Source organism: Rhinoraja longicauda, chromosome 5 (genome assembly GCF_053455715.1).
Source record: "Rhinoraja longicauda isolate Sanriku21f chromosome 5, sRhiLon1.1, whole genome shotgun sequence".
Taxonomy (NCBI): Eukaryota; Metazoa; Chordata; class Chondrichthyes; order Rajiformes; family Arhynchobatidae; genus Rhinoraja; species Rhinoraja longicauda.
Genome location: NC_135957.1, coordinates 46,196,495 through 46,223,375, shown reverse-complemented (window position 1 = coordinate 46,223,375; position 26,881 = coordinate 46,196,495). Strand labels below are relative to the sequence as shown.

Below are 26,881 nucleotides of genomic sequence, written 5' to 3'. Positions count from 1 at the left end.
TGTTCACTTGCTGCCTAATATATCCCACCCCTTGACTGGTGCCATTGTAACAAGATAATCAATGTTATTCACTTCGCCTGTCAGTGGTCATAATGTTTTGGCTGATTGGTGCATGTATAAATAATGGGTGGATGATTTAGAGGGGATTTGACTCAGAAGGTGATTGAATTCTGGCACACTCTGCCTGAGGATTAGTGGAGGCATTTACTCACACAACATTTAACATATGGATTGACAACCACCTGAAATAGCATGTTTGGAAGGCCGTGGGCTGAGTTCTAATGAATGGGATTAGTATAGATATGCCCTTCACCCACCATGTTTGTACTGGGCATCACGCATTGGTTTCCATACTATATGATATGAAAACGTGTTTAGTTTGACAGTATTTCTTAATAAATACTATAACACAAGTAAATGTGAAATATAATTATTGTAAAATAAATCGACAATATCCTACATGTAATCCATTGCATAGTTCAATGAGCTTCTTGGAGTCTAAATTAATTTGTACAAGTGCCAAGAGGTTCAGAAAGTACACTCCCTTTACAGGTTTGTAGTTATAGGTTTGTTGCTACAAGTCTGAACTGCAGAACCAGTTAAAAGGAGGAGCTACTGTTAAAAACAGGCTTGTGGCCATTGGTTAAAGTTGCCTTCAACTGACACAGGGATAAATGAATCCGGGACTCTCTCTTCCTGATATGGGACTTGATCTCACCAGCTTTAGGCATCAGCACAACTGTGATTTAAACCCACTTGCTTTTACACAAGTTTCAAAAAGTTGTACAGATCTTTTTTAATCAAAGTGACCTAATCCATAGTGATGGCTACAATAATCCCATACTCATGGACAGAGGGATTGGAATCTCCTGCTGGGGAAGGAAAGCCCAGGGCTGGACTCACAGCTCACGAATCTCCAGCCAGAAGCAAAACTGAGCCACGAATCCGGAGACCCATGAATGCTTTCATGGTCTGGGCAAAGGACGAGAGGAAAAAACTAGCCATCCAAAATCCCGATCTGCACAATGCAGAGCTAAGCAAAATGCTAGGTAAGTGTGCAAAACAATTTTTTATTTTTTTTAGCAAACCTTGATTTTAACTGAGCCTATGCAGAATTTACACAACTGCATACCAGCGCAATTGAAAAAAACTCGTAATTTCTTTTTCAAATATTTAAAGTTATTTAAAAGATATAATATTATCTTATTTTCACATTTCTGGACAGATACAGGTAAACATCTTTTGAAAGTGGATTATACAAATTATCATTATAAGATTTCTGGAATAAAAATTATATGTAATGGAAATTAATTTAATAGTCATAACATGTGAAACATGGTTTATCTCAGAAAACGTTACTCATGTTTGGACACTGAATAATTTGACACTGAAACTTGCAATAATTTGATTATCACATTTTACCTTTTGTTATTGAAATATGTAGAGCAAGATGAATAAAAAAGTGAGCAACATAAAAAAGCTCCTTTATTCTTTCCACCACCAAAATGCGGCCCATTAAGCAAGTGTGTATCTAAATTACTGGACTGTATATTTGCTCATTTATAGACTGCATGATTATTAGAAAAACTTGACAAAAAGTGACTTTAAAAACTGCATTTGTGGCCAATGATAAGAACTAAATTAGGATCATTATTATGAATTCCTAAAATGTTGGTGTTATGTTTTCTGCCACTTTGGTATAGCAATGTTGAAGCTTATATCTATAAATATTTTTGAAAATGAGTGGACAAAAAATAGCTGTATTCAATTTTTGTGTCAAACAAATGAAGAGCTTACTCAAGAAAACTTGACATTTTTAATCTGAGAGAGTTGAACTTTACTATTGCCTTATTCCTAAATCCTTCTGCAGTATAGATGCTATTCAAATTCTGTTGTACAGAATTCAATTTGATACTTCAAATTGGCCTTCCTATTTGAGTGAAAATGTAAAGTTATTTCTTGTAGGTTGTCCTCAACAAACATTGCTTAGTAGTTGAGAGATATGCCATTGCTTTTTATTAGGCTACATTATTTTTCTGTTGGCTTGTCATAGCTCTCAGTTTATGCTTTCCTTCAATATTAAAATCATATTATTAAATAGTCTACCCTCTAAAATTAATTTCAAAAACGGGATAGCAATGAAGGTGATAATGTCTTAAAACTATAAGGTTTAGGTTTGCATTAAAAATAATTCCAATTCCAAATTTATTTCTAAATCACTCATATTGTACTACTTCCTGCTTTTGAGCCCGGGTTGTATTTGAAATGGATCTAAACATTTGGTTATGTCGGCATTTAAATGTGGCATGCTATATCTCAAAGGAATAGGACATTACAATTCAAAATAATAACATTTGAAATAATTTGCACCAAAATGTTCCAGAGTAAACAACTTTCTAGTTTATCAAATATTTTTGAATTCATTGTTTAGGTTGTCAAAAGTTTTAATTTCAAATCCGGCATTAGCCCTTTATATTTCCAATCAAAGTGAACAAAAATGCCCACTAGATGGCACCTAAATACCATCTTCTATAATAGAAGGAAATATAAGGGAGCAGGATTTGGTGGGAAGTTTGATAATTAGCTGAGGAATTACAGAGTTAGAGAGACACACACCATGGAAGCAGACCCACCATGCCAATAATCAAGCAAAATTTTCTCCCCACATTACCATCAATTCTACCAGATTATACTACTCATCCACACACAAAGGGCAATTTTACAGAGACTGCTTAACCGACCAAACCGTGCATTTTTGAGATGTGGGCGGAAACCAGACAAATGAGATAAAACCCATAATCAAAGGAAGAACTTGCAGACTCCACTTAGGCGATCTTTTTGGCGACTGCCGGCGACTTTAAAAGTCGTAGCAGATCGCCAAACTTTTCTTTTACCCGACAACAATGACCACGACAATGCCGAGTCAGGTCGCGATTTCAGCGTCTTCTGAAACATCGCAAAAATTCCCAGGCTGTCAATGCTTCTCCGGCATCCTGGTTTTCGCTGAAATCACTGACAAGTCAGTAAGTACTTGAAAGATTTGAACTATAACACCTTGTATGGGTTACTTAAAAACCAAGCTTCACTGTAACAAGGAATAAACTGGATTTACTTCCAGTTTACTAATAGCTGTATTAAAAAAATAATTTAAAAAGTGGTTAAGTGGATTTTTGTGAAAAGTGTGTGGACATTCTTTGAAGATGTAAGGGAGATGCATATCTGGTTTCTGGGTTGCATATCTAGGTTTGGAGCTCACTTTAAATGTAATGGCTGATGGCCATAAACATGGCGAAAATCCCCACGTTTACCTGAGCGTCAAACTATCGCCTCCAATCTACCTGTCAAATGCCCTGACGGTAAATAAATTGGTTAAACACAAGGTATTTATTTATGGTATTTTGAAATGACTTTACTTATTTTAATATTATGTGCTTCTAAATGCATCTTAAGAGAACCTATCAAACCTGGGGACAGCATGCGACAGCGACCGCAATAAGCTACGATGACAAGCCAGCTGTCGCCGAGAGATTTCAAACCGTTTGATTTCTCGGCGACGCGCCAAGATCCGCTACGATCCACTACGATTCTTTGGAAGACTCCTCACGATCATGCCAGCGACACCCCGGCGAACTGTCGGCGACAGCCTAGTCGTCAGCAATCGCCTTAAAATCGCCTAATTGGGACATGCCCTTAAGAGAGCCCCCTTCAGATATGAGTTACTCCAGGATAGTCCAAAGGAAAAAATACAACGAAACCTAAGTGACATAATTATTTTTTCTATAATTAATGGGGTTGTCCAAGATAATTGACCACTTACAATTCATATCTTATAGATTATACTAAATTTGGATAAGACAATAAAATTAAGTAACCAGCATCTAGACATTCATGAACCTGTGGCAGTTTAAATTCTGTGCAGATAGTTTGTAAGATACGTTGAGGAAAAAAAGCATTGTGTCAAATATTCCATCAATGAACAGTGAAGAAATCTAGGTCTTGACATTTAACTGCCCAGATTTTTCCCATTGGTGTTGCTATTTTAACCGCTTGACCCACTTATTTTAAACAGGTTATCGCCAGTGTAAAAATAAGTGTGATCAGAAAATCTAGGCTAACAATCGCAGCCCTTATGAATCAGCAGACAACGAAGCACATGGAAAACTGAACTGCACTGAAGTATTTGAGGATGTTGTGAAGCATATCCATCTTCACCCCCAAAACTGTTTTGGCTATTCCTTACTAAAAGAGATGAAACATCCAAGGAATAAAAGGAATAAAAAGCCATTTGAAAGATTAATTCCTTGAGTCAAGGACTTCATCTACTGTGGAAAGAGCAGAGAAAATTAGGTCTAGCAAAGAAACATAGAAGAAATTAAATAGAACAGGATAGAAAGGGAAGAATTTAAAGCATTGGTTCAAGCACAATTGTGACAAGGAAGCATGAGTTTAAAGAGCAGCAGAAGGCAGTAGAGGCCAATTCTCTGAATGCATTCAAGAGAGAGCTAGAAAGAGCTCTTAAGGATAGCAGAGTCAGGGGGTATGGGGAGAAGGCAGGAACGGGGTACTGATTGAGAATGATCAGCCATGATCACATAGAATGGCGGTGCTGGCTCGAAGGGCCGAATGGCCTCCTCCTGCACCTATTGTCTATTGTCTATAACATCAACAACAGTAATGAATTTCAATCCACATTGGGCATTAAAACTTGGAGTCAGTTGAGAAACTATTGCTTCTTTTTTGAACTGCAGGTTGTCCTCAAATGTACTTGGCCTTACTCAAATACACTTGACCTCAAATGTAATTGTCTTGTTACTGTCTTCTAATATTAAAATAATAATGGATGATATATCAGAGAAAAGATTCAAAAATCACAATGAACAACAAATTCAAACAATTAACACCTGCCTTAGTGGTTTGATAAAACCCAGCTGCAGTGAATAGATTTGTTTCTTTCCTTAACATTTTTCTAATATGAATCAACATAATCCTTCAGAATATATGAATTGTTCATTCTTCTCTGAGATTCTCTCTTGGCAGGGACATTAAGTGTCCTGGTCTTACCACCAAAGCCATACTCCCGTAAACAAATACAAAAAACACACGAGGTAGCAAATCTACCATTTGTCTTGAAATATTTCCAAATAAAATAAATATCAAGGCCAATATAGCCTAAATGACTTCATACACTTGTAGAAAGAAGTAGACAACTGTACAAAATGGATGGAATAAAATATGAAGAATCAGAATTACATTATGAATGTATCCACTGCCTTTCTTAATATAAATTACAAAAGTTGATTCAAGCGTTAACCAGTTGACCTATAAGCCACATTCTAATTATGTTACAAATACAACTTTCAATCCCTCTCAAATGCATTGCATCTCTTCCAGTAATTTTATCCAGGTTCTTATATGTCTGAGAGTTTTTTATGAAGAGCAATAGTAATTCAATGATACTTAGGTTTTTTTAAGGCAGAGAAAAGCATATATCTTCATTGTTCCATTTTACATCGGAGTCTCTTGCTGAAACAACTGATTTAAAAAGATATATCAAAGGGTTTGCTGGACGCCCATATAGGAACAGGACGTTCGTCTGTGGAAAATTATTTTTAGACATGGCTAATCCTCCTTTCTACTATCTGAAGAAGGGTCTCGACCTGAAACGTCACACATTCCTTCTCTCCAGAGATGCTGCCTGTCCCACTGAGTTACTCCAGCTTTTTGTGTCTATCTTCAGTTTAAACCAGCATCTGCAGTTCCTTCCTACTCCTTTCCAATGTTGTTTGAATTTAGGAATCATTAACTGCAACTTATTTCACCTGATTCACTGTTCAAAATATGTGCAAATGTTGCTATATCTTTGAGGGATTAATTATTTTTAATGTTATTTTGCTCTCCGTAAATTTAAGGAAATGGTATTACTTCCAACAAAACGGTTGAGTGATTTATCATGATCAGCATTTAATGGCGAATACTGTATTGAGAAATACTAAAACTCAGGAATGATTACATTCCAAATGTATCCCTTCAATTAACTTAATTTAAATATAACTTAATACACCATTATGGCGAGTCCGAAACTTGTTGGTTGTAGACGAAGTTTATTGCAGCCGCAATACACGAATACAGAGTTAAACAACAAGGTACAGGACAACCAATACAAACTTACTGTCTTCCTTGAAGACTTCGCCGAACTGACTAAATCGGGCGCCAAACGCGCACATGACATCGCTGGCCAATCAGCGATGTCGTTCCCTGGACCAATCCCCATGGTCGCGTTCCCACGTGACCTCGCTGGCCAATCCGAGGGTTCGACGACCTGGACCATTCTCTATGGTCGCTACATGACCCCCCCCAGAACCCGAGGTGCGGAACCTAGCTGGGAGCCGGATTTCGCGACCATAACGAGTAGGGAGAGGGACAGCCTGAACCACAGGAGCCGGAGGTTCCGGACTTGGTGGAACAGCCGGAACGAGAGGTTCTGGAGGAACTACCGGCACGGGGGGTCCTGGAGGAACTGCCGAAACGGGGGGTCCTGGAGGAACTGTCGGAACGGGGGTTTCTGGACTGGGCGGAACTAACGGAGGTCGGCCTCTCCTAGGGGTTTGACCGACCAGGACTGGTTGATCCGGGTCCAAATGGGCAGGTTTGAGCCGGGACACCGAGACGAGTTCACTCTTGCCGCCCATGTCTAAGGTGAAAGTAGCCGTTCCCTTACGTAAAACCCGGAACGGCCCTTGATAGACCCTCTGCAACGGGGCGCGATGGGCATCTTTACGCAGAAAAACAAACTCACAGTCCTTCAGGGAAGACGGTTCATGTACCATGGGACACCCATGACGTGAAGTCGGCACTGGAGCCAGGGAGCCCACCCGTTCCCGGAGAGATGCTAACGCTGATGGGACTGTAGGGAGCAGGGCTGAAGGGTCCGGAAACAGATCTCCGGGTACTCGAAGTGTCGAGCCATATACTAGCTCTGCGGACGACGCACCGAGATCTGGCTTAGGAGCAGTCCGGATGCCCAAAAGAACCCAAGGGAGTTGGTCTACCCAGTCCGGGCCTTCAAGCCTTGCACTGAGGGACGCCTTAAGTTGGCAGTGGAACCTTTCTACGAGTCCATTTGCCTGGGGGTGATATGCAGTTGTGGGTTGTAACTTGGCCCGTACAGTTCCGCCAGCGCGGCCCAGAGGGACGAAGTGAACTGTGGCCCTCTGTCAGTTGTAATAACTGCCGGGACCCCGAAACGAGCTACCCAATGAAGGGCCAAAGTCCTAGCACAAGACGCTGACGAGATATCAAACAATGGGAAAGCCTCTGGCCACCGGGTGAACCGATCCAACACCGTGAGGAGGTGGGTGTAGCCCCGGGAGGAAGGCAAAGGCCCGACCAAATCCACGTGGATGTGGAAAAAACGAAAAGCCGGGACCTCGAAATCCTGTACGGGGGGCTGGACGTGGCGCTGGACTTTAGCGGTCTGACAGGGCACGCAGGAACGTGCCCACCCCGCTACCTGTTTCCGCAGGCCATGCCAGACAAACCTCGCTGCTACCAAGGCAGAGGTGGAGCGGATGGACGGGTGCGCCAGCCCATGAATGGCATCGAAAACCCGGCGCTGAAGGGAGGGCGGTACTACCGGCCTGGGACGAGGAAGAGAAACATCGCACCAGACTTTCGTGCCCTCCGACCCACAAGCTACCTGGGCCAACTTCAATCCCGAAGTGGTGGACTGGTAAGCCGAAACGGTATCCGCTAGGAGCTGTGCCTCCGCGAGCTCCTGGGGATCCACTTCGCAGTCCACCGCCGAAATAGGGGGAAAAGCAGGTCTAGACAGGGCGTCAGCAACGGCATTAAGCTTACCCGCGATATGACAGACATCTGTGGTAAATTCGGAGATAGCAGTCAGGTGCCGCTGCTGGCGGGCCGACCATGGGTCAGACAATTTCAAAAAAGCAAATGTTAATGGCTTGTGGTCCGTAAATGCCACGAATGGGCGGCCCTCGAGGAAATACCTGAAATGACGGACAGCTAAATAGAGAGCTAGAAGCTCTCGGTCAAATGCGCTATATTTCAGCTCGGCCGAATTTAGTTGCCGGCTGAAAAACGCTAAAGGCTGCCAACGGCCACCGACCTGCTGCTCCAGAACCCCACCCACCGCCACGTCAGAGGCGTCAACCGTCAGGGCCGTGGGGGCGGAGGGGCTCGGATGGACCAACATGGTGGCGTCTGCCAAGGCTGCCTTAGCTGCCGTAAAAGCCGACTCTGCGGTCGGGGACCACAACAACTCTACCGGATTCCCTGCAAGGCATCGGAAAAGCGGGCGCAGGACTCGCGCCGCTGCCGGAACGAATCTATGGTAGAAATTAACCATGCCTACGAACTCCTGCAGCCCTTTTACTGTGGTGGGCCTGGGAAAAGCCCGGATAGCTTCCACCTTCTCGGGCAAAGGGGCGGCGCCGGCAGGAGTAATTCTGTGCCCTAGAAAATCGAGGGCAGGCAGGCCGAATTGACATTTGGAGGGTTGGATAATGAGCCCGTGGTCTTGGAGCCGCTGGAACACGGTCCGCAAATGGGCCTGGTGTTCCTGCACTGAGGGGCTGGCTACCAGGATGTCGTCTAAATAAATAAACAAAAAGGGTAAACCCCGGCCCACGCGGTCCATCAGTCGCTGGAAAGCCTGTGCCGCGTTCTTTAAACCGAAAGGCATACGCAACCATTCAAACAACCCGAACGGAGTAATAGTTGCAGTTTTTTGTATGTCCTACGGTCGCACCGGAATCTGATGGTATCCTCGCACCAAATCGATTTTGGAAAACACCACCGCTCCTTCCAGCCCAGATGAAAAGTCCTGTAGGTGCGGTATGGGGTAGCGATCAGCCGTGGTGACAGCATTGAGACGCCGATAATCGCCACATGGCCTCCACCCCCCAGATGCCTTGGAGACCATGTGTAACGGCGAGGCCCACGGGCTGTCAGACTGACGGACAATTCCCATTTCCTCCATCATCCTGAACTCCGCCCTTGCCACCACCAGTTTGTCTGGCGGTAGTCTCCTGGCCCGAGCGAAAACGGGAGGGCCTTCGGTGCGGATGTGATGGACCACACCGTGCTTAGCCGAAGGTGCGTCAAAACGTTGGACGAGCAGCTCTGGGAACTCTGCCAGAATCGCAGCATACGAGTCGGGGGCCACGACGACGGCCTGGACAGTAGGGCTGGGCGAGGAGGCGATTGTCGGAGCGACGTGCTCATCTTCGGCGGAGGGTCGGAGGTCGTTACCGCGGACATCAGGAACCAGTGAAAAAGCCCAGAGAAAATCTGCGCCCAGGATCGCTTGTTTGACGTCGGCTATGATGAATGGCCATTCGTACGTGCGGAGGCCTAACACAAGGGACATCTTCCGTGTACCGAAAGTGCGAATTGGGCTGCCATTAACCGCGATGAGGGTGGGACCTGTCTTACCCGATCTGGTTTCGAGGTCGGTCGGCGGCACTATGCTGACGATGGCTCCCGTGTCTACCAAAAATTCTGTGTCCGTGAATCGATCATGGACATAGAGGCGCCGGTTCTGGCCAATCGTAACTGCCCCTATGTACGATCGGCCGAGGCATTTCCCGCGAAGGTACAAGGCAAACGACAGTTGCGGGATTCGTTACCCCATCGTAGGTGATAATAGCACCAGCCGCGCTTGTGCGGATCTTTTTGGCGGGCTTTCGGAGAATTGGCGGGAGACGTGGCGCCATCTTGCCGTCGCTGTGGCGTGGTCACCGATGTCGAGACTTTGTTGATTGAACCACTTGCCTTGTTTTTTGCCGCTATGAGCGCGTCCGCTTTCGCTGCATATGCTTCGGGGTCCTTAAAAGAACAATCCGTAAGCAGCAGTCGGACATCCTCGGGAAGTTTCTCGCCGAATGCCTGTTCAAACATCGGGCAGTCCGTATGCTCACCGGCTAGCATCATCATTTCGGCCATGAGGACGGAAGGCAGTTGGTCTCCAAGATCCGGTAGGTGCAGAAGTTTTGCCGCACCACCATGCTTATTCAACCCGAAGGTTCGCAGTAATACCTTCTTCATGGCCTCGTACTTGTCTTCCGCAGGTGAATTTACGATGAACCGCATCACGCGCTTGGTTGTGTTCGGCGATAGAGCGCTGACGAGGTAGAAGTACTTCGTGGATTCGTCCGACACCTTCTTTATATGGAATTGAGCCTCGGCGTGGATAAACCAAGCTTGCGGTGCGTACGTCCAAAATAACGGAAGATGAACGCCTGCCGCGCTTGACTCCGGTGTGCCCTGCTCGGTCATCGTCAACGAGGCGTCGGGTTCCTGCTCAGTCGGTGATCGTCCAGATCACGTCGGGGTCACCAATATGGCGAGTCCGAAACTTGTTGGTTGTAGACGAAGTTTATTGCAGCCGCAATACACGAATACAGAGTTAAACAACAAGGTACAGGACAACCAATACAAACTTACTGTCTTCCTTGAAGACTTCGCCGAACTGACTAAATCGGGCGCCAAACGCGCACATGACATCGCTGGCCAATCAGCGATGTCGTTCCCTGGACCAATCCCCATGGTCGCGTTCCCACGTGACCTCGCTGGCCAATCCGAGGGTTCGACGACCTGGACCATTCTCTATGGTCGCTACACCATATCAATAAATAAAGTTTAGAGGATAATCAGCAGAATAAATAGTACAAACTTGAAAATAATATTTTGCAAGCAACGGAGGTTCACCCTTATAAATGTATATTTCCTTTTTCATTCACCTTGGAACCAAGTAATAAACTAGGTACTACTGTCATTTTACCTGTTTAGATGCACAAGATGGATGCAAACTAGATACAAACACTTACATTAAATTCATGTTCTCTGACTTTAAGGTAGCATTTAGCTTGAGTGGACCGATATTCCATACTCAGAAGTGATAAAGAATAGCCTAACTGAAAACTCATTTGAGCTATGCTGCACATTAATGTTGCATAACAAACACATTTTTGGTATAAAAGGCTAAAATCGAATTAATTACAGGTTTAAAAATATAAGGTTTTGATCAACAAACACAGAATTTAAGTTTCATATGTGAAGGCAGAGAAAAGCAGATTTTCTAAAATAAATTAGATTTTCTAAAATAATTTCTGAACTTAATATCAAATATTACAGCAGAAAAATGCACTTTCAGACTGCGCTTTGTGTTTGTTCTTCTTCTAATTTGCCATATATTTCTACCATTGGTTACTTTCTAACCCACTCATTTTATATACAGCACACGTACAGTATATAGTAATTGGAATTGTCCCAATACATACTCCCAAATCTTGTCAATTCTTTTTAGTCATACTCTTTCCTTTCTTCCCTCCAATATCTTCTTATCCATGTTGTCACAAATAGTATTTAAAATAAAATAACGATTAATAAATGTAAAATGATGGTACTCATATTATACTACCAAATTTAAAGTATAAAAGATATGTTATTGCTAGATTACTGAGAGCTTTATACATACAACATTTGAAGCAAGTAATGCAGAAATGAGTAAAGGATTAATGATTTTGCATCAAGAATCAAATTAAAATTGATATAAATGAAAATCGTTGAACAAAACCCTACGGGTCTGATCAGTAGGGCTATCACAAGAAACGGCTAAGATGCTGGCAAAAGATTTATGATGCTATTTATCTAATAATTCATCACTGCCATATCGTACAACTACTTAGCCAAGACATCTCTGATCAAATGTTCATCAACAGTTTGAAAACATTTATTCCTATTTCCTGTGAAAGACTCAGTCGGTATATTCTGGTGTGCTAAAGAAATTCATTTTATGAACCATAATGGCAAGATTTTCAAAATGAAAGTTGTACTTTGCCCAACTAAACTAAATTCAGTATTTTTTGAATATGCTTAGGTATTTAAAGTCTTTGTGAATGTAGATTCTTATCAACTTGTTTTTTTCCTCCAAATAATTTAACTTTCAATAAAAGCAGCCTTTCAAAAAATAAATCTAGCAATTGCTGAGGTCTCAGCCAGGGTGAACATATAAAAGATACATGTGGCCAATGCATTCGTGTGGACATACGGTAAGGTACGAATGGGATCAGCTGATGCCGTCTGCCAACACCTACCTTTCAATAACATTGTTTTAGGCCCTTTACCTGGGCACTGTACCTAGGTACACGTGATAACAAACTAAGCTTCAACTTCACAAGATGCCAAAGGAACTGCATCTAGGTGGTACATTTAGGAGTGCAGGGGTAACAAGAGGGTACATTATAGGTGGCACAGCAATAAAATTGTGGGGAGGGGTTTGAAGAATGATTGTTCTCAATTTCTGCGTAAAATGAAAATGAAGTTAGATGGAGCCAAAGTCATCCACAAGTGCTACTCCACTCAGTGTTCCGATGCAATATTCCTTTTGGAAGATTTAATAATCTAATGTATATCCAAATAATAAACATATTGACAATACTAAATATGTAATGGTCTATTTTTTAATTATATTTTTATTTTCATAATACTTACAAGGCAGTTAAACCTCATGTCATATAGCAGGAGATAATTTATAGGGTAATAGGGATAATAGAAAATCATATTTATTACATGAACTTAGTTATGGTTAACAAAACTATGTTAGAAAGATTTAAATTTGGCTATGAATTATAAATGATGATTTGCTACTTGTGATTTAAACCATGCAATATGTTTTAGGCAAATCATGGAAGGCGCTTACTCCTCCACAGAAGAGACCTTTTGTAGAAGAAGCAGAAAGATTGCGAGTCCAGCACATGCAAGATCATCCCAATTACAAATACAGGCCTCGGAGGAAAAAACAGATCAAACGTCTGTGCAAACGTGTGGACCCCAGCTTCCTGCTCAACAACTTCCCCCACGACCAGACTCCTGTTCACAGTGGAAGAATCTGTAGGGGGCCACTGGAGGAAGAAGAGGATAAAGGCTATCTGCCAGCCTCGAGACTTCCTGCAATCAGCAGATTCAGGGATACACAGAACACAAATGGTAGTTTCGACAACTATGGGCTCCCCACACCTGAGATGTCCCCTCTAGACATAGTGGACGCTGATCACAGTTTCTTTTCACCTCCATGTACAGAAGATTCTCCTTCTCAGATGAATGGAATGATGTATCATTCAGAATACAGTCAAAGTCCCATTCGATGTGGAAATCTGAATCAGATCTCAATCCATCAAAATGGATCTCCTATGATGCACCCTTCTGCCAACCATCCTGCAGCACCTCTTTATTATAACCGAATTCTAACTGCATTCCAGTCCATGAATTCAGGCACATCAGTCCACCTTTCTCCTCCACGTGACCACCATCATCTGGACAACCTTGAGCACATCAGCCAGGCTGAACTTTTGGGGGAAATGGATCGTAATGAGTTTGATCAGTATTTGAACACCTCCAGTCAACTGAATCAAGCAGGAATGGTAATGAACTCACATTTATCTGATGTTAGCCCGTCAAGAGGCTCAAGTTCGGAGAGGAGCCTAATTTCAGTCTTAGCTGATGCTACTGCAGCATATTATAATGGCTCCTAGACCATATATTAAATGACTAGAACTTTACTAGCTAACAACAGTATTATTTACAACGATTTCTGAACTGGAAATATCCTCAGGGTTTTAAAATAAAACTAATGATTTTCATAAATGAAGAACAAAATATATGTTGATTGGAAGTGATTTTTGTACGGTAAAATATAAAACTGCATCGTACTTCAGACACAGTACTTGCTTTCTAAACTTTAGTCTGATATGTTTGTGTTTGTAAAGAGCTTGCAAGATGTATTTAAATATCCAGTGACCGCTTCATTCTTTTAAAGTTGGTTATTGTAAGCTTTGTGATTTCAAATGTTTTACTGGATTTAGAAAATTGATTTGAACCAAGTGATCTATTACCAAATAAATCACAAATTATGCTTCCAATAAATGTTTTATGGAATTTTAATTGCAATTTCTTCATCAATGTTTATCAATTTAAAAAGTTGAATCATAGGTCATCGTAACAAAGAAACATAGAAATATAAAAAATAGGTGCAGGAGTAGGCTATTTGGCCCTTCAAGCAAGCACCGCAATTCAATATGATCATGGCTGATCAGCCAAAATCAGTACCTCGTTCTTGCTTTCTCCCCATATCCCTTGATTCCATTAACCCTAAGAGCTAAATCTCTCTTGAAAACATCAAGTGAATTGGCCTCCCCTGCCTTCTTTGGCAGAGAATTCCACAGATTCACAACTCTCTGGGTGAAAATGTTTTTCCTCATCTCAGTCCTAAATGGCCTATCCCTTATTCTTAAACTGTGGACCCTGGTTCTGGACTCCACCAACAACAGGAACATTTTCCCTGCATCTGGCCTGTCTATTCCCTTTATAATTTTAGATGTTTCCATAAGATTCCCTCTAATCCTAAATTCCAGTGAATACAAACCTAGTCGACCCATTCCTTCATTATATGTCAGTCCCGCCATCCCAGGCATTAACCTGCTGAACCTGCGCTGCACTCCCTCAATAGCAATAATGTCCTTCATCAAATTAGGAGACCAAAACTGCATACAATACTCGAGGTGCGGTCTCAGCAGGGCCCTGTACAACTGTGGTAGGACCTCCTTGCTCCTAAACTCAAATCCTCTCGCAATGAAGGCCAACATGCCATTAGCTTTCTTCATTGCCTGTTGTACCTGCATGCTTACTTTCAGTGATCGATGTACAAGGATACCCAGGTCTCGTTGCACCTCCACTTTTCCGAATCTGACATTATTCAGATAATAATCTGCCTTCTTGTTCTTGCCACCAAAGTGAATAACCTCACATTTATCCACATTATACTGCATTTGCCATACATCTGCCCACTCACCCAACCTATCCAAGTCATCCTGCAGCCTCATAGCATCCTCCTCGCAGCTCACACTGCCACCCAGCTTTGTGGTGACCATTCAGCCCAAAGCTGTACCAACTCCTGGTATAACAATCCATCGCAGTCTCGCTGCCTCGGCAAGGCCACCAGCATAATCAAGGACTCACCCTTTCTCCTCCCTCTCCAACAGGGAAGAGATTCAGATGTGTGAAAATATATTCCACTAGATTCATGGATAGTTTCTACCCAGCTGTTATCAGGCAACTGAACCCTCCTATCAACAACTTGAATGAGTTTTTCATGCTGTGTCATTTTAGTACATTTTTATATCCCAATGTTTCTACAGCAATAAAATAAGCTGAAAATCAAGTCCTCCACCTCTTACTCATCTGCATTAACTCTATCAGAATTTATAATAGACAGAAGTGTTGCATGGGACAAAAGGATAGACCTGGTTACATTTCATGAAATTGCTACTCAACATTACAGTGCAAAGAGTCAAACCGAATGATTGATTTTCAATTCCTTGTTGAGCTCCACTTACTCCCATCTGGAAAACAGAAAGCCCAATCTCAGTCTCCACAAAAAAAATGCTGCAAATATTCAAACAAATTCTTGGCAAAGTGAGTCCTATCCCAATTCCATTCTTTGCCCAACCTCTTCACTTCTACTTCTTGCGTTTGAGGCAGCAGAAGTTATGAAGCTGCTTCTGCTTCCTGTTTGTTGACGTTCGCCTGACTGAGGTCAGTTGACAGGGTTCACCACGGGGAGGTCGACAACGTGAGCCCCAAACTCTTCACTAAAGCTGTGTCAGTGATCGGTTTACAAGTTTCTCATGGAAATCTCAGAAATGACAGGTAGGCGGTTGAACTTATTCTCTGATGTATTCCTGCAATTCTGCTAGATTTTCATTGGTGTCTGACTGAATCCTTAATGCCAAAATAAACAGATCCATGTTTCTGCCCTCATCGCAAGCAAAAAATACGCAGAAAATACTAAAGTTGCATATACATTCGTAATAAAATGCTTATAGAATTATATTTTCTGGTTCAAATATGTAAATCCTTTCCTCATTTCAGTTGAACACCAACTTTACTGATGTGCAACATTTAAATCTTGACAGTTTTGTAATTTAATTATAAATGTGAATTAATCCACTAATAAATATAAATTCAGAAAATTCTCTCTTCCTGAATTAGTACAGTCTAATGCAAGCTAATGTCAGTTCACAGAACCCGACCATACAGAGTTTTGTTTCACTGATTTTTTAACATGAAGGAATAAGATCAACTAACCATGGCCAAAATTTGTTTTCCCAAGTTTTGGAATTTGGTTTTAAAGCTGACGGAAATGGATAGAGTTCTGTTTCCTGCCTGATAACACAGCCTCGACCCTCCAATACCTCACTATCAGGATGTTTGTAGTTATTTTACTACAGTCACCAGACTGAGGAACAGACATTTGTTGATGTCACTCTGGGGAAAAACTCACTGATTAACAACTTGGAAGATTTTGTTTCTTAACAAAGTTAAAGTCCAAATGATGCTAAAGACTAGCCAGAAAAGATAACTGTTTTTCATGCAAGCTACAGAACTGAAATGGTAATATGATTACTTTTATTTCCCACCAATCAGCATCATCTTAAGTTGATGTTCTGCCTAAAACACCCTTAAACACAAACAAATTGTATATCGCGAGGATGCGCAGACAGATATGCTTTAAGATCTGGCTTAAAGAAAAGAAATCTGGAGTGGCAGATAGGTTTAGGGAGAGAATTTCAGATATTCAGAGCCTCAACTGCTGTGGTACATCCCTCCACATGCATATGTGTGCGTGTGCACATGACAGGTACATTGAACATAAAACAATACAAGCACATGAATAGGCTCTTCGGCCATGATATCTGTGCCCAACATGATGCCATTAAACAAATCTTGCCTGCATGTGATCCATATCTCCATTCCCTGCATATATCCATGTGCCTATCCAAAATCCACATCACATTTCAGACATCAGTTACTCTCTGGATAAAATAAACTTGCCCCGCACATTGCCTTTAAACTTTCCCCATCTGACCTTAAAGTTTTGCCCTCTCGTTTTTCACATTTCCATCCTTGGGAAAAGAGTTCTTACATACCACTCATAATTTTATACTATTTTACATCAGGTCTACCATTAGATACTCCGGAGAAAACAATCCAAGTTGGAATAGCAGCGCATTTGGAAAGCAGTGACAGGAACAGTCAAAGTAAGCATGGATTTATGAAGGGGAAATCATGCTGCCTTCTCCCCATATCCCTTGATTCCACTAGCCCCTAGAGCTCTATCTAACTCTCTTTTAAATTCATCCAGTGAATCCACTAGCCCTCTGTGGCAACGAAGTCCACAAATTCACAACTCTCTGGGTGAAAAAGTTTGTTTTCACCTCAGTTATAAATGGCCTCCCCTTTATTCTTGGACTGTGGCCCCTGGTTCTGGACTCCCCCAACATTGGGAACGTTTTTCCTGCATCTAACTTTTCCAGTCCTTTTTATACATCTCTATAAGATCCCCTCTCATCCTTCCAAACTCTAGTGAACACAAGCCCAGTCTTTCCAATCTTTCCACTTAGACAGTCCTGCCATCCCAGGGATTACCCTCATGAACCTACACTGCACTGTCTCAATAGCAAAAATGTCCTTCCTCAAATTAGGAGACCAAAACTGCACACAATATTCCAGATGTAGTCTCACCGGGGCCCTATACAACTGCAGAAGGACCTCTGCTCCTATACTCAAATCCTCTTGTTATGAAGGCCAACAAGCCGTTAGCTTTCTTCACTGCCTGCTGTACCTGCACACTTACTTTCAGTGACTGGTGTACAAGGACACCCAGATCTCGTTGCACTTCCCCTTTACCTAATCTGTCACCATTGAGATAATAATCTGCCTCTTTGTTTTTGCCGCCAAAGTGGATAATCTCACATTTTCGACATTATACTGCATCTGCCATGCATCTGCCCACTCACTCAACCTGTCCAAGTCACCCTGCAACCTCCTAACATCCTCTTCGCAATTCACACTGGCACCCAGCTTTGTGTCATCTGCAAACTTGCTAGTATTACTTCTAATTCCATCATCTAAATCATTAATATATATTGTAAATAGTTGCGGCCCCAGCACCGAGCCTTGCGGCACTCCACTCGCCATTGCCTGCCATTTTGAAAAGGACCCATTAATTCCTACTCTTTGCTTCCTGTCTGCCAACCAATTCTCTATCCATGTCAACAACCTACCCCCAATACCATGTGCTCTAATTTTGCTCACAAATCTCCCGTGTGGGACCTTATCAAAGGCTTTCTGAAAGTCTAGATACTCTACATCCACTGGCTCTCCTTCATTCATTTTACTTGTCACATCCTCAAAAAATTCCAGAAGATTAGTCAAGCAGAATTTCCCCTTCATAAATCCATGCTGACTTGGACCAATCCTTTTACTGCTATCCAAATGCGCCATTCTTACCTCTAATAATTGACTCCAGCAACTTCCCCACCACCGATGTCAGGCTAACTGGTCTATAATTCCCCGTTTTCTCTCTCGCTCCTTTCTTGAAAAGTGGGATAACATTAGCTACCCTCCAATCCACAGGAACTGATCTTGAATCTACTGAACATTGGAAAATGATCACAAACGCGTTCACGATTTCTAGAGCCACCTCCTTCAGTACCCTGGGATGCAGACCATCAAGCCCTGGGGATTTATCAGTGTTCAGTCCCATCAGTCTACCCAATACTATTTCTCTCCTAATGCAAATTTCTTTCAGTTCCTCTGTCTCACTCGATCCTCCATCCTCTAGTACATCTGGGAGATTGTTTGTGTCTTCCTTAGTGAAGACAGATCCAAAGTACCTATTCAACTCTTCTGTTATTTCATTATTACCCATAATAATTTCACCCGTTTCTGCCTTCAAGGGACCCACATTTGTCTTTAATCTTTTTCTCTTAACATACCTAAAGAAGCTTTTACTTCCTTCTTTATATTCTTGGCTAGCTTTCCCTCGTACTTCATCTTTTCAGCCCGTATTGCCCGTTTTGTTATCTTCTGTTGTCCTTTGAAAGTTGCCCAATCCTCTCGCTTCCCGCTACTCTTTGCTGTGTTATACATCTTTTCTTTTAGTTTTATTCCATCCCTAACTTCCTTTGTCAGCTATGGTTGCCTCTTACTCCTCTTAGAATCTTTCTTCCTCTTTGGAATGAAATGATCCTGCATCTTCTGGATTATGCCCAGAAATTCCTGCCTTTGCTGTTCCACCGTCATTCCTGCTAGGATCCTTTTCCAGTCGACCTTGGCCAGCTCCTCTCTCATGCCTTCATAGTCCCCTTTGTTCAACTGCAACACTGACACATCTGATTTAACCTTCTCCCTCTCAAATTGCAGATTAAAACTAATCATATTATGGTCACTACCACCAAGTGGTTCCTTTACCTTGAGTTCCCTTATTAAATCTGGTTCATTGAACAACACTAAATCCCAGAATTGCCTTCTCTCTGGTAGGCTCCAGTACAAGCTGCTCTAAGAATCCATCTCAGAGACGCTCTACAAACTCCCTTTCTTGTGGTCCAGAACCAACCTGATTTTCCCAGTCTACCTGCATATTGAAATCTCCCAAAACCACAGGGGCATTACCTTTGTTACATGCCAATTTTAACTCCTGCTGCAACTTAAACCCGATATCCAGGCTACTGTTTGGGGGCCTGTGGATAACTCCTATTAGTGTCTTCTTACCTTTACAATTCCTCAACTCTATCCACAGTAACTCTACATCATCAGTCCTAATGTCACCCCTCGCAAGGGATTGAATTTCATCCCTCACCAACAGAGCTACCCCACCTCCTCTGCCCACCTGCCTGTCCTTTCTATAGGACGTATAACCCTGAATATTCAGTTCCCAGTCCCAATCCTCGCAGCCACGTCTCATTTAATCCCCACAATGTCATATTTACCAATCTGTAACTGAGCTTCAAGCTCATCCACTTTATTTCTTATACTTTGCGCATTCATATATAATACTTTTAATCCATTACTCATCTCACCTTTCACATCGATTCCTATTACACTTGGCCATACTCTTCTATTCCTTCGTGAGCTTTCTGTCCCGTTAATTATGGGGTCTTTCTTAACTTTTCCTATACTCTCTTTCCCTTTAACTCCATCCTTGTCTATCCCATTTGATACACCCCTTCCCCCCCCCTCCCCCCGCACTATTTAGTTTAAAACCACCCGTGTAGCAGCGGCAAACCTGCCTGCCAGAATGCTGGTCCCCCACCTGCTGAGGTACAACCCATTCCTTTTGTACAATTCACCCTTACCCCAAAACAGATCCCAGTGGTCTAAGAATCTAAATCCCTGCCCCCTGCACCAGCTCCTCAGCCACACATTCAGATCCCGTATCTCCCTGTTCCTGCCCTCACCAGCACAAGGAACTGGAAGCAAACCACCCTGGAAGCAAACCAAACTGGAAGATAACCACCCTGGAGGTCCTGCTTTTCAGCATTCTTCCGAGCTCTCTAAAATCACGCTGCAGAATATCTTTCCTCTTCTTCCCGACGTCGTTTGTGCCGACATGCACTACCACTTCCGGCTGCTCACCTTCACACTTGATACTTTGCACTCGATCTGTGACGTCCTGGATCCTGGCACCAGGGCGGCAACACACCATCCTTGAATCCTGCCTGTTGCCGCAGGATCCCCTGTCTGTACCTCTCACGATGGAGTCCCCTACTACCACGGCTCTGCCTGATGTCGGTCTCTTCGGCTTTGCCACAGCGCCATGTTTGACCTCGCAGACTTGTCTGCCGCTCAGACTGGCAGCGTCTTCTGTCCCAACACCTTCCTTATGCTAAAACTATGCTGTGGGGAAATGTTTGTTACTATCTGCCCTATCTATCTATGCCCTACGTAATTTTGCATACTCAAGCAAACCACCCCTCAATCTCCTCCACTCCAAGAAACCAAACCATGAATTCCCAAATATATCTGTTTAATTCTCTATCCAAAGTATAATCATGATTTTATCCAAAAATATGACTCGTATTTACTGACACTGAAATTCACGTTTTGCCTGTTCCGCCACCTTGTTAAGCTTTTCTGCAATTTCCTTTGATCTTTGAAATTATGTACCACATCTGGTATTTAAATATTGCAGTCAAAAACACGAATGCAGTCCTCTGCAGCCTTATTCCCAAACCACTAATGAATAAAGAGCCAAAAATCCATAACTAAGCTCAGAGAGGAATCACTATTCATTTCTAATTCAGACATTATGAGTAAGACCAGAAGAAATGCTCACAATTTCTGCCAGACTAATCACCAGAATTTCATTAAGGAGACTGAACAGGAAATAAAGCAATCAGGATATTCATGGGAGTAATCCAAAAAAATAGCTCTAATTTCAAGTGGGGAGATGTGTGGTAGTGTTTGCACCTCAGCCTTTTCAATTAAGTACTAAAGGAAAGCGAACACAAAGAGTTTAATGATCTCACTAGCACAGACCAGGTAAAGTTCTTGATCACAATATAAAGAAATGCAGGCTGTCCCTAGATTGTGCATGGGTTCCATTCCTAAGAACTGACCGATTGTTGACCTCTCTGTATGTCAGAAATGTCAGTATCATCATGTGTTGCTCTGCATATACTTTTTATATTTTTTTCATTTCATGTATCCGAACATTAATGAATACCACAAAGCATTTTACTGTAATTACCATCGTGAAAAATTCTTCAAAAAAGTCTGGGAGAATTTGCATAAAGTCAGATGTCAATTAGTCACGCTACCAGTAAACTGGGGAACCCCTGCGTTATGAAGTTTCAATGTTGAAATATTTTGCACTATAATTTATGAAGCATGCACAAATCCAGAATAAAAAAGTGATTAAAACCTGTTATTTGTCCATGACATCATGTATCACAACAGTTCACATGGAATAACCCTATTTTAAGTTCCAGAGGAAATCTATTTCTCAGAAACATAGCAGACAAATCCTATCCTCAAAATATTCTGTCATAAAAATGTAATAAAAACAGTAATTGTGTGCATGGAGTAACCATGTTTCCAATGTTGCATCCATTACAAACTAAATTGCATAGCTGCAAATGCTTACAATCTTCATCTAAATTAATCAATGAATATAACATCAAAATGGTTTGATGATTAGTTTGGTGTGTGTATCTTCTACATCGCAGTGAAAACAATTCAAACATCTTTTAGCAGGTTTGCCAAGTTTGTACTTACGAGGGAACATATTATTAAATTAACTACAGACATCAAAGCACACCTTGAGCATTGTTGACCTGTAATTACAGTATACAGAGTGTAGCTAGGGAGGATGGCCTATTACTACTATATACAACTTTAAAGCAAGTCTGACAGATAATAATTCAAGCAAGATTCATTCACTTTGCTTGATAGCAATGTTACTATCCCTAAGGGACTGAGAATCAAGAGTTGATAACAATGTTGATTCATCAGTGCGGCATCTCAGAAAAGACCAGTTTTAAGCTTGATTTGAGTTTGGCATTTAAAAGTATGCCATTTGTTTGTTCAACACAGAAAACCAAAGCAAATTTAGCTTTTGGAAATTAATGACTTTAAAGAAAACAAGAAGGGTGCAATTGTAACATAATAGCTACATTGTAGACCATCTCTTCCCAAGATTTCAACATGCTGGAAAAAAATGACGTGAGCATGTAAAATCTGGAACAATCTGGTAATAAAAAGGAACTGCAGATGCTGGATTATATCAAAGCTAGACACAACTCAGCAGGTCAGGCAGCATCTCTAGAGAAAATGGATAGATGACATTTTGGGTCAGGACCCTTCTTCAGACTGATTGTAGAGGATGGGGGACTGAAAACAAAAAACGACCAGGACCAATCAGGACCTGGAACAGACAACCTCAGGCAGGGAGGTTCCCTGATAGGTTGATAGTTGGGTAGGGACAGTGATACATCATTGCGAACTGTGGAACAGGTTAACTGACTTTTGGTGGAGTGTTTTGAGAAGTAATCTAAAATTAAAGAATTCAATATTCATACTGCTGGGTTGTAAGCTACCCAAGCAAAATATGAGGTGCTGTTCCTCCAATTTGCGTGTGGCCTCACTCTGGCAATGGAGGAGACCTAGGACGAAGGTCAGTGTGGGAATTGGAAACAGTTAGCAACCAGGAGATCCAGTAGGCTTTGGCCGACCAAGTGCAAGTGACCCCGAGCACCAAACCCTGCGAAACTCCACTAGTCACTGGCAGCCAACGAGAAAAATCCCCCTTTATTCCCACTCTTTGTCTTCTGCCATTCAGCCAGCCTTCTATCCATGCTTCTCACCTTCTTCAGCAACCTCACGTGTGGCATCTTATCAAATGCCTTCTGAAAATCCAGGTAAACAACATCCATTGACTTTCTTTTGCCTTTCCTGCTGTTAACTTCCTTAAAGAATACCAACAGATTTGTCAGACAATTGTTGGAATTATTGGTACCATTGTGATCCTTGTGGATAAAATGCCCTAAATTTGGATCTTTCAATCAGACTCAACTTTGTCATAAATTAGTCACATCATTCTCAAGGCCAGGTACCTATGTTCAGAGGAAGAAAAATAATTAGAGCAGGAACAAGTGCAAGCAGCTGTAAATCTCTGCCATCTCAATCACCACTCCATTACATTTCAACTGAGTACAGAATAATTAAAATTGTACATGATTTAGTCAGCAGGTGGCCATGGCCAACATGCAGCATGAGCCACGCGAATCAATCTTTGTGAAGCAACTGCAATATGGAGACAAACGATCTTCATAGCCAAGAATTTAAATTTAGCATTATTTAGCACATTCTATTCAATTGTTTATGTCCATATCAAAAGTCATGAGATCAAATTAAATCTGCGGACCTCCATTTATAACTTAAAAATCAGCTGTTCACAAATATAGTTCGTCAAAACCATGTGGTTGGCTCCTAACGTTTTTGTAGTTTCAGTAATTCAGAAGTTGTCCAATGTAATTATCTGGGCAGCATAGTGGTGCACCTGGTAGAATTGCTGCTTCACAATTCCATTGACCTGTCTGTGTGAAGCTTGCACATCTACCCTATGATTCTGACGGTTTCCCCCTATGCTCCGGTTTCTTCCCACATGCCCACAATTTCTATGTCAGTGGGTTAATTGGCCACTGAAAAACCATACATGAATACAAGAAGTAGTGCAAAGATAAGGGAAACTGAGTTACAGGTACAGAGAAAGCGCAAATATAAAAATGTGCAACATTTGCAGTAAGGTTGTTTGGGAGGGTAGGGAATACATCCCTTAGCTTGTGAGACGTCAGTTCAAGAGTCTGATAACAGAGCAGAAGAAGCTCAATTCTGGTGGGAAAATGCTTTCAAGCTTCTGTATCTTCTCCCAAATGGGAGGGGGAAACATAACACAGTACAGCACAGTAACAGGCTCGGTCTCACAATGTCCGTGCCAGACATGGTGCCAAGTTAAACTGATCTCCTCTGATTGCATGTGATCTATATCTTTCCATATCCACATGCCCATCCAAACGCCTCAAATGCCACTATCGCATCTGCCTCCACGGCCACCCTGGCAGTATGCTCCAGGCACTCACCACTCTGAGAAAAATACTTGTCCTGCACATCTCCTTTACATTTTACCCATCTTATCTTAAAGATATGCCCTCTAGTCTTTGACATTTCTACCCTGGGGAAACGGTTCCAAAGGAATAACCCTAACGTCCATGATTACGTTAGCTGCTCTCCTGAGGCAGTGTGGTGTAGCCAAAGGGAGGATTGAGGAGTGGGGGAGGGGGAGGGGGCGGAGGGGAGGAGAGGAGACTAGGCTGCATTCACAACTCTGCAACTTCTTGCAGTCTAGGGCAAAAAGTTGCCAAACCATGCTGTGGGGCTTCCTAATATCTTGTTTTCTATGTTGCATCTACAGAAATTGCCAATTCATTTCAGACATGCCAAATTTCCTCAGTCTTCTGAGGAAGTAGAGAAGTTGGTGTACTTAGCCATGGCTTCAATATGGTTCGACAACAACAATGAATTAGTGATAGAAGTCTGAAGAAGGATCTTGACCCGAAACGTCACCCATTCCTTCTCTCCTGAGATGCTGCCAGACCTGCTGAGTTACTCCAGCATTTTGTGAATGAATTAGTGATATTTACGCCTTGGGATTTGAAACTTTCAACCATCTCCACTTCAGCATCATCGATGTTCACGAAGCCAGGTACTCCCCCCCACTTCCTGAAGTCGATGAATAGCTCCTTCATTTTGAGGGAGAGGTGGCTGTCTTGACACCATGTTATTAAGCTCTCGATCTCTTTCCTGTACTTCATCTCATTATTGTTCACAATCCGTCCTACTACGGTGGTGTCATCTGCAAATTTGTAGCTGGAGTTGGAGCAGAATTTGGCTGCATAGTTGTGTGTGTACTGGAAGTATAATAAGGGATTGAGAACCCAGCCTTGTGGGTGGCCAGTGTTGAGAATTACTAATTGTTGTCTATCTTACTCATTGTGGTCTATGTGTCAGGGAGTCAAGGATCCAATGGAGAAAGGGATGCTGTGTCCAACAAGAAGCACAATTGTCACGAGGTTCCATCAAAGACTTGATTTAAACTCTGCCTTCTGGTCCAAAATGTCCGTGTGAATGATTAGAATAATGGGATGTTCTTTTTAACATTCCCATTTAACCTTCATGCCATAGATGGGCTTCAGAGCAAAATCTGTCAGTAGTAGCTGCAGTTTATTTTACCCTGCTTAAAGCACACCTCAGATGCTGGATATCGCACTTGGCAGATAGGTGGATTATTTAATGATCAACATGATCGAAGGAATGCCTGAGAATTAAATTGAAGTTAAGTTATGATTAATTGGTGCTGCACTGATGACTTCAATAGTGTTCTCATCTGTCTAACTTATGTGGTGAATTAACATCAAGGCTTAAATATCACTAATAATTTTTACAATAAGCAAAAGTAATATTTTAAAAACTGGATCATGTATACATAACATTAATGTCTTTGAAATGAAGTTTGATATGCCCAACATTGCCTACCATATTTGGACACTCATTTTATGAATAGACGCTTGCAAGACACTAATGTTCATATTTTAGTTATTAAATGAGCCATCCACCTTGCATGTGCTTCCAGCTACGAGTCTTGTGCTGCAATACTTGTGCTCCCTTATTTTCTGATTATAACCAAAAATGATACCAATCTGATTGCAAAACCTTTCCATTCAATTTCACCTAATCTTCCACTTGGCAATTATTTAACATTGAATATTCCCTCCTCACTAAAATCTAAAAATGATATCCGAATGTAGCAACAATACATCACATGGTGTTCAGTGAACAATCTTGTCCTGAACTCCTCCAAAACAAAGGAACTTATAATAGACTACAGGAAAACCAGTGCAGAACACGACCCACTCTACATCAATGGGGTCTGTGTGGAAAGGGTACCCGCTTTCAGGTTCCTAGGTACGCACATCGCAGAGGATCTTACCTGGTCTACCAACACCATTACCACAGTGAAGAAGGCACAGCAGAGACTCCACTTCCTGAGGATCCTCAGGAAAACCAACCTGCAGGAGAAGCTCATGCTGTCCTTCTATCGCTGCTCCATCGCGAGTGTGCTGGCATACTGTATAACCACATGGTATGCCAGCTGCTCAGAAAAGGACAGGAAGGCCCTTCAGAGGGTCATCACGACAGCCCAGAAGATCATCGGCTGCTCACTGCCCTCCCTGGAGCACCTGTTCAGCCTGCGCTGCCTCAGTAGAGCAGGCAAAATAATAAAAGACCCATCCCACCCCGGCCACCGTCTGTTTGTTCTTCTGCCCTCTGGTCGACGTTTCAGGTCGATCAAATCCCGAACAAACAGACTCAAGAACAGTTTTTACCCCAGGGCCATACGAGAACTGAACACTACTTTCTGCAATAGGTCACACTGTTAAAACTTTCGTATTTAATATAT

General features: G+C 42.2%; 1 protein-coding gene across 1 annotated transcript; it reads left to right on the top strand.

The window, feature by feature from the left end:
* The first annotated feature begins 736 nt into the window (after positions 1-736).
* On the top strand, positions 737-13,811 carry LOC144593991 (transcription factor Sox-7-like). Its single transcript, XM_078400134.1, has 2 exons — positions 737-1,049; positions 12,703-13,811. Exons 1-2 carry the CDS (start codon positions 824-826, stop codon positions 13,554-13,556), a joined length of 1,080 nt encoding a protein of 359 aa, XP_078256260.1. The 5' UTR covers positions 737-823; the 3' UTR covers positions 13,557-13,811.
* Positions 13,812-26,881: the final 13,070 nt, after the last annotated feature.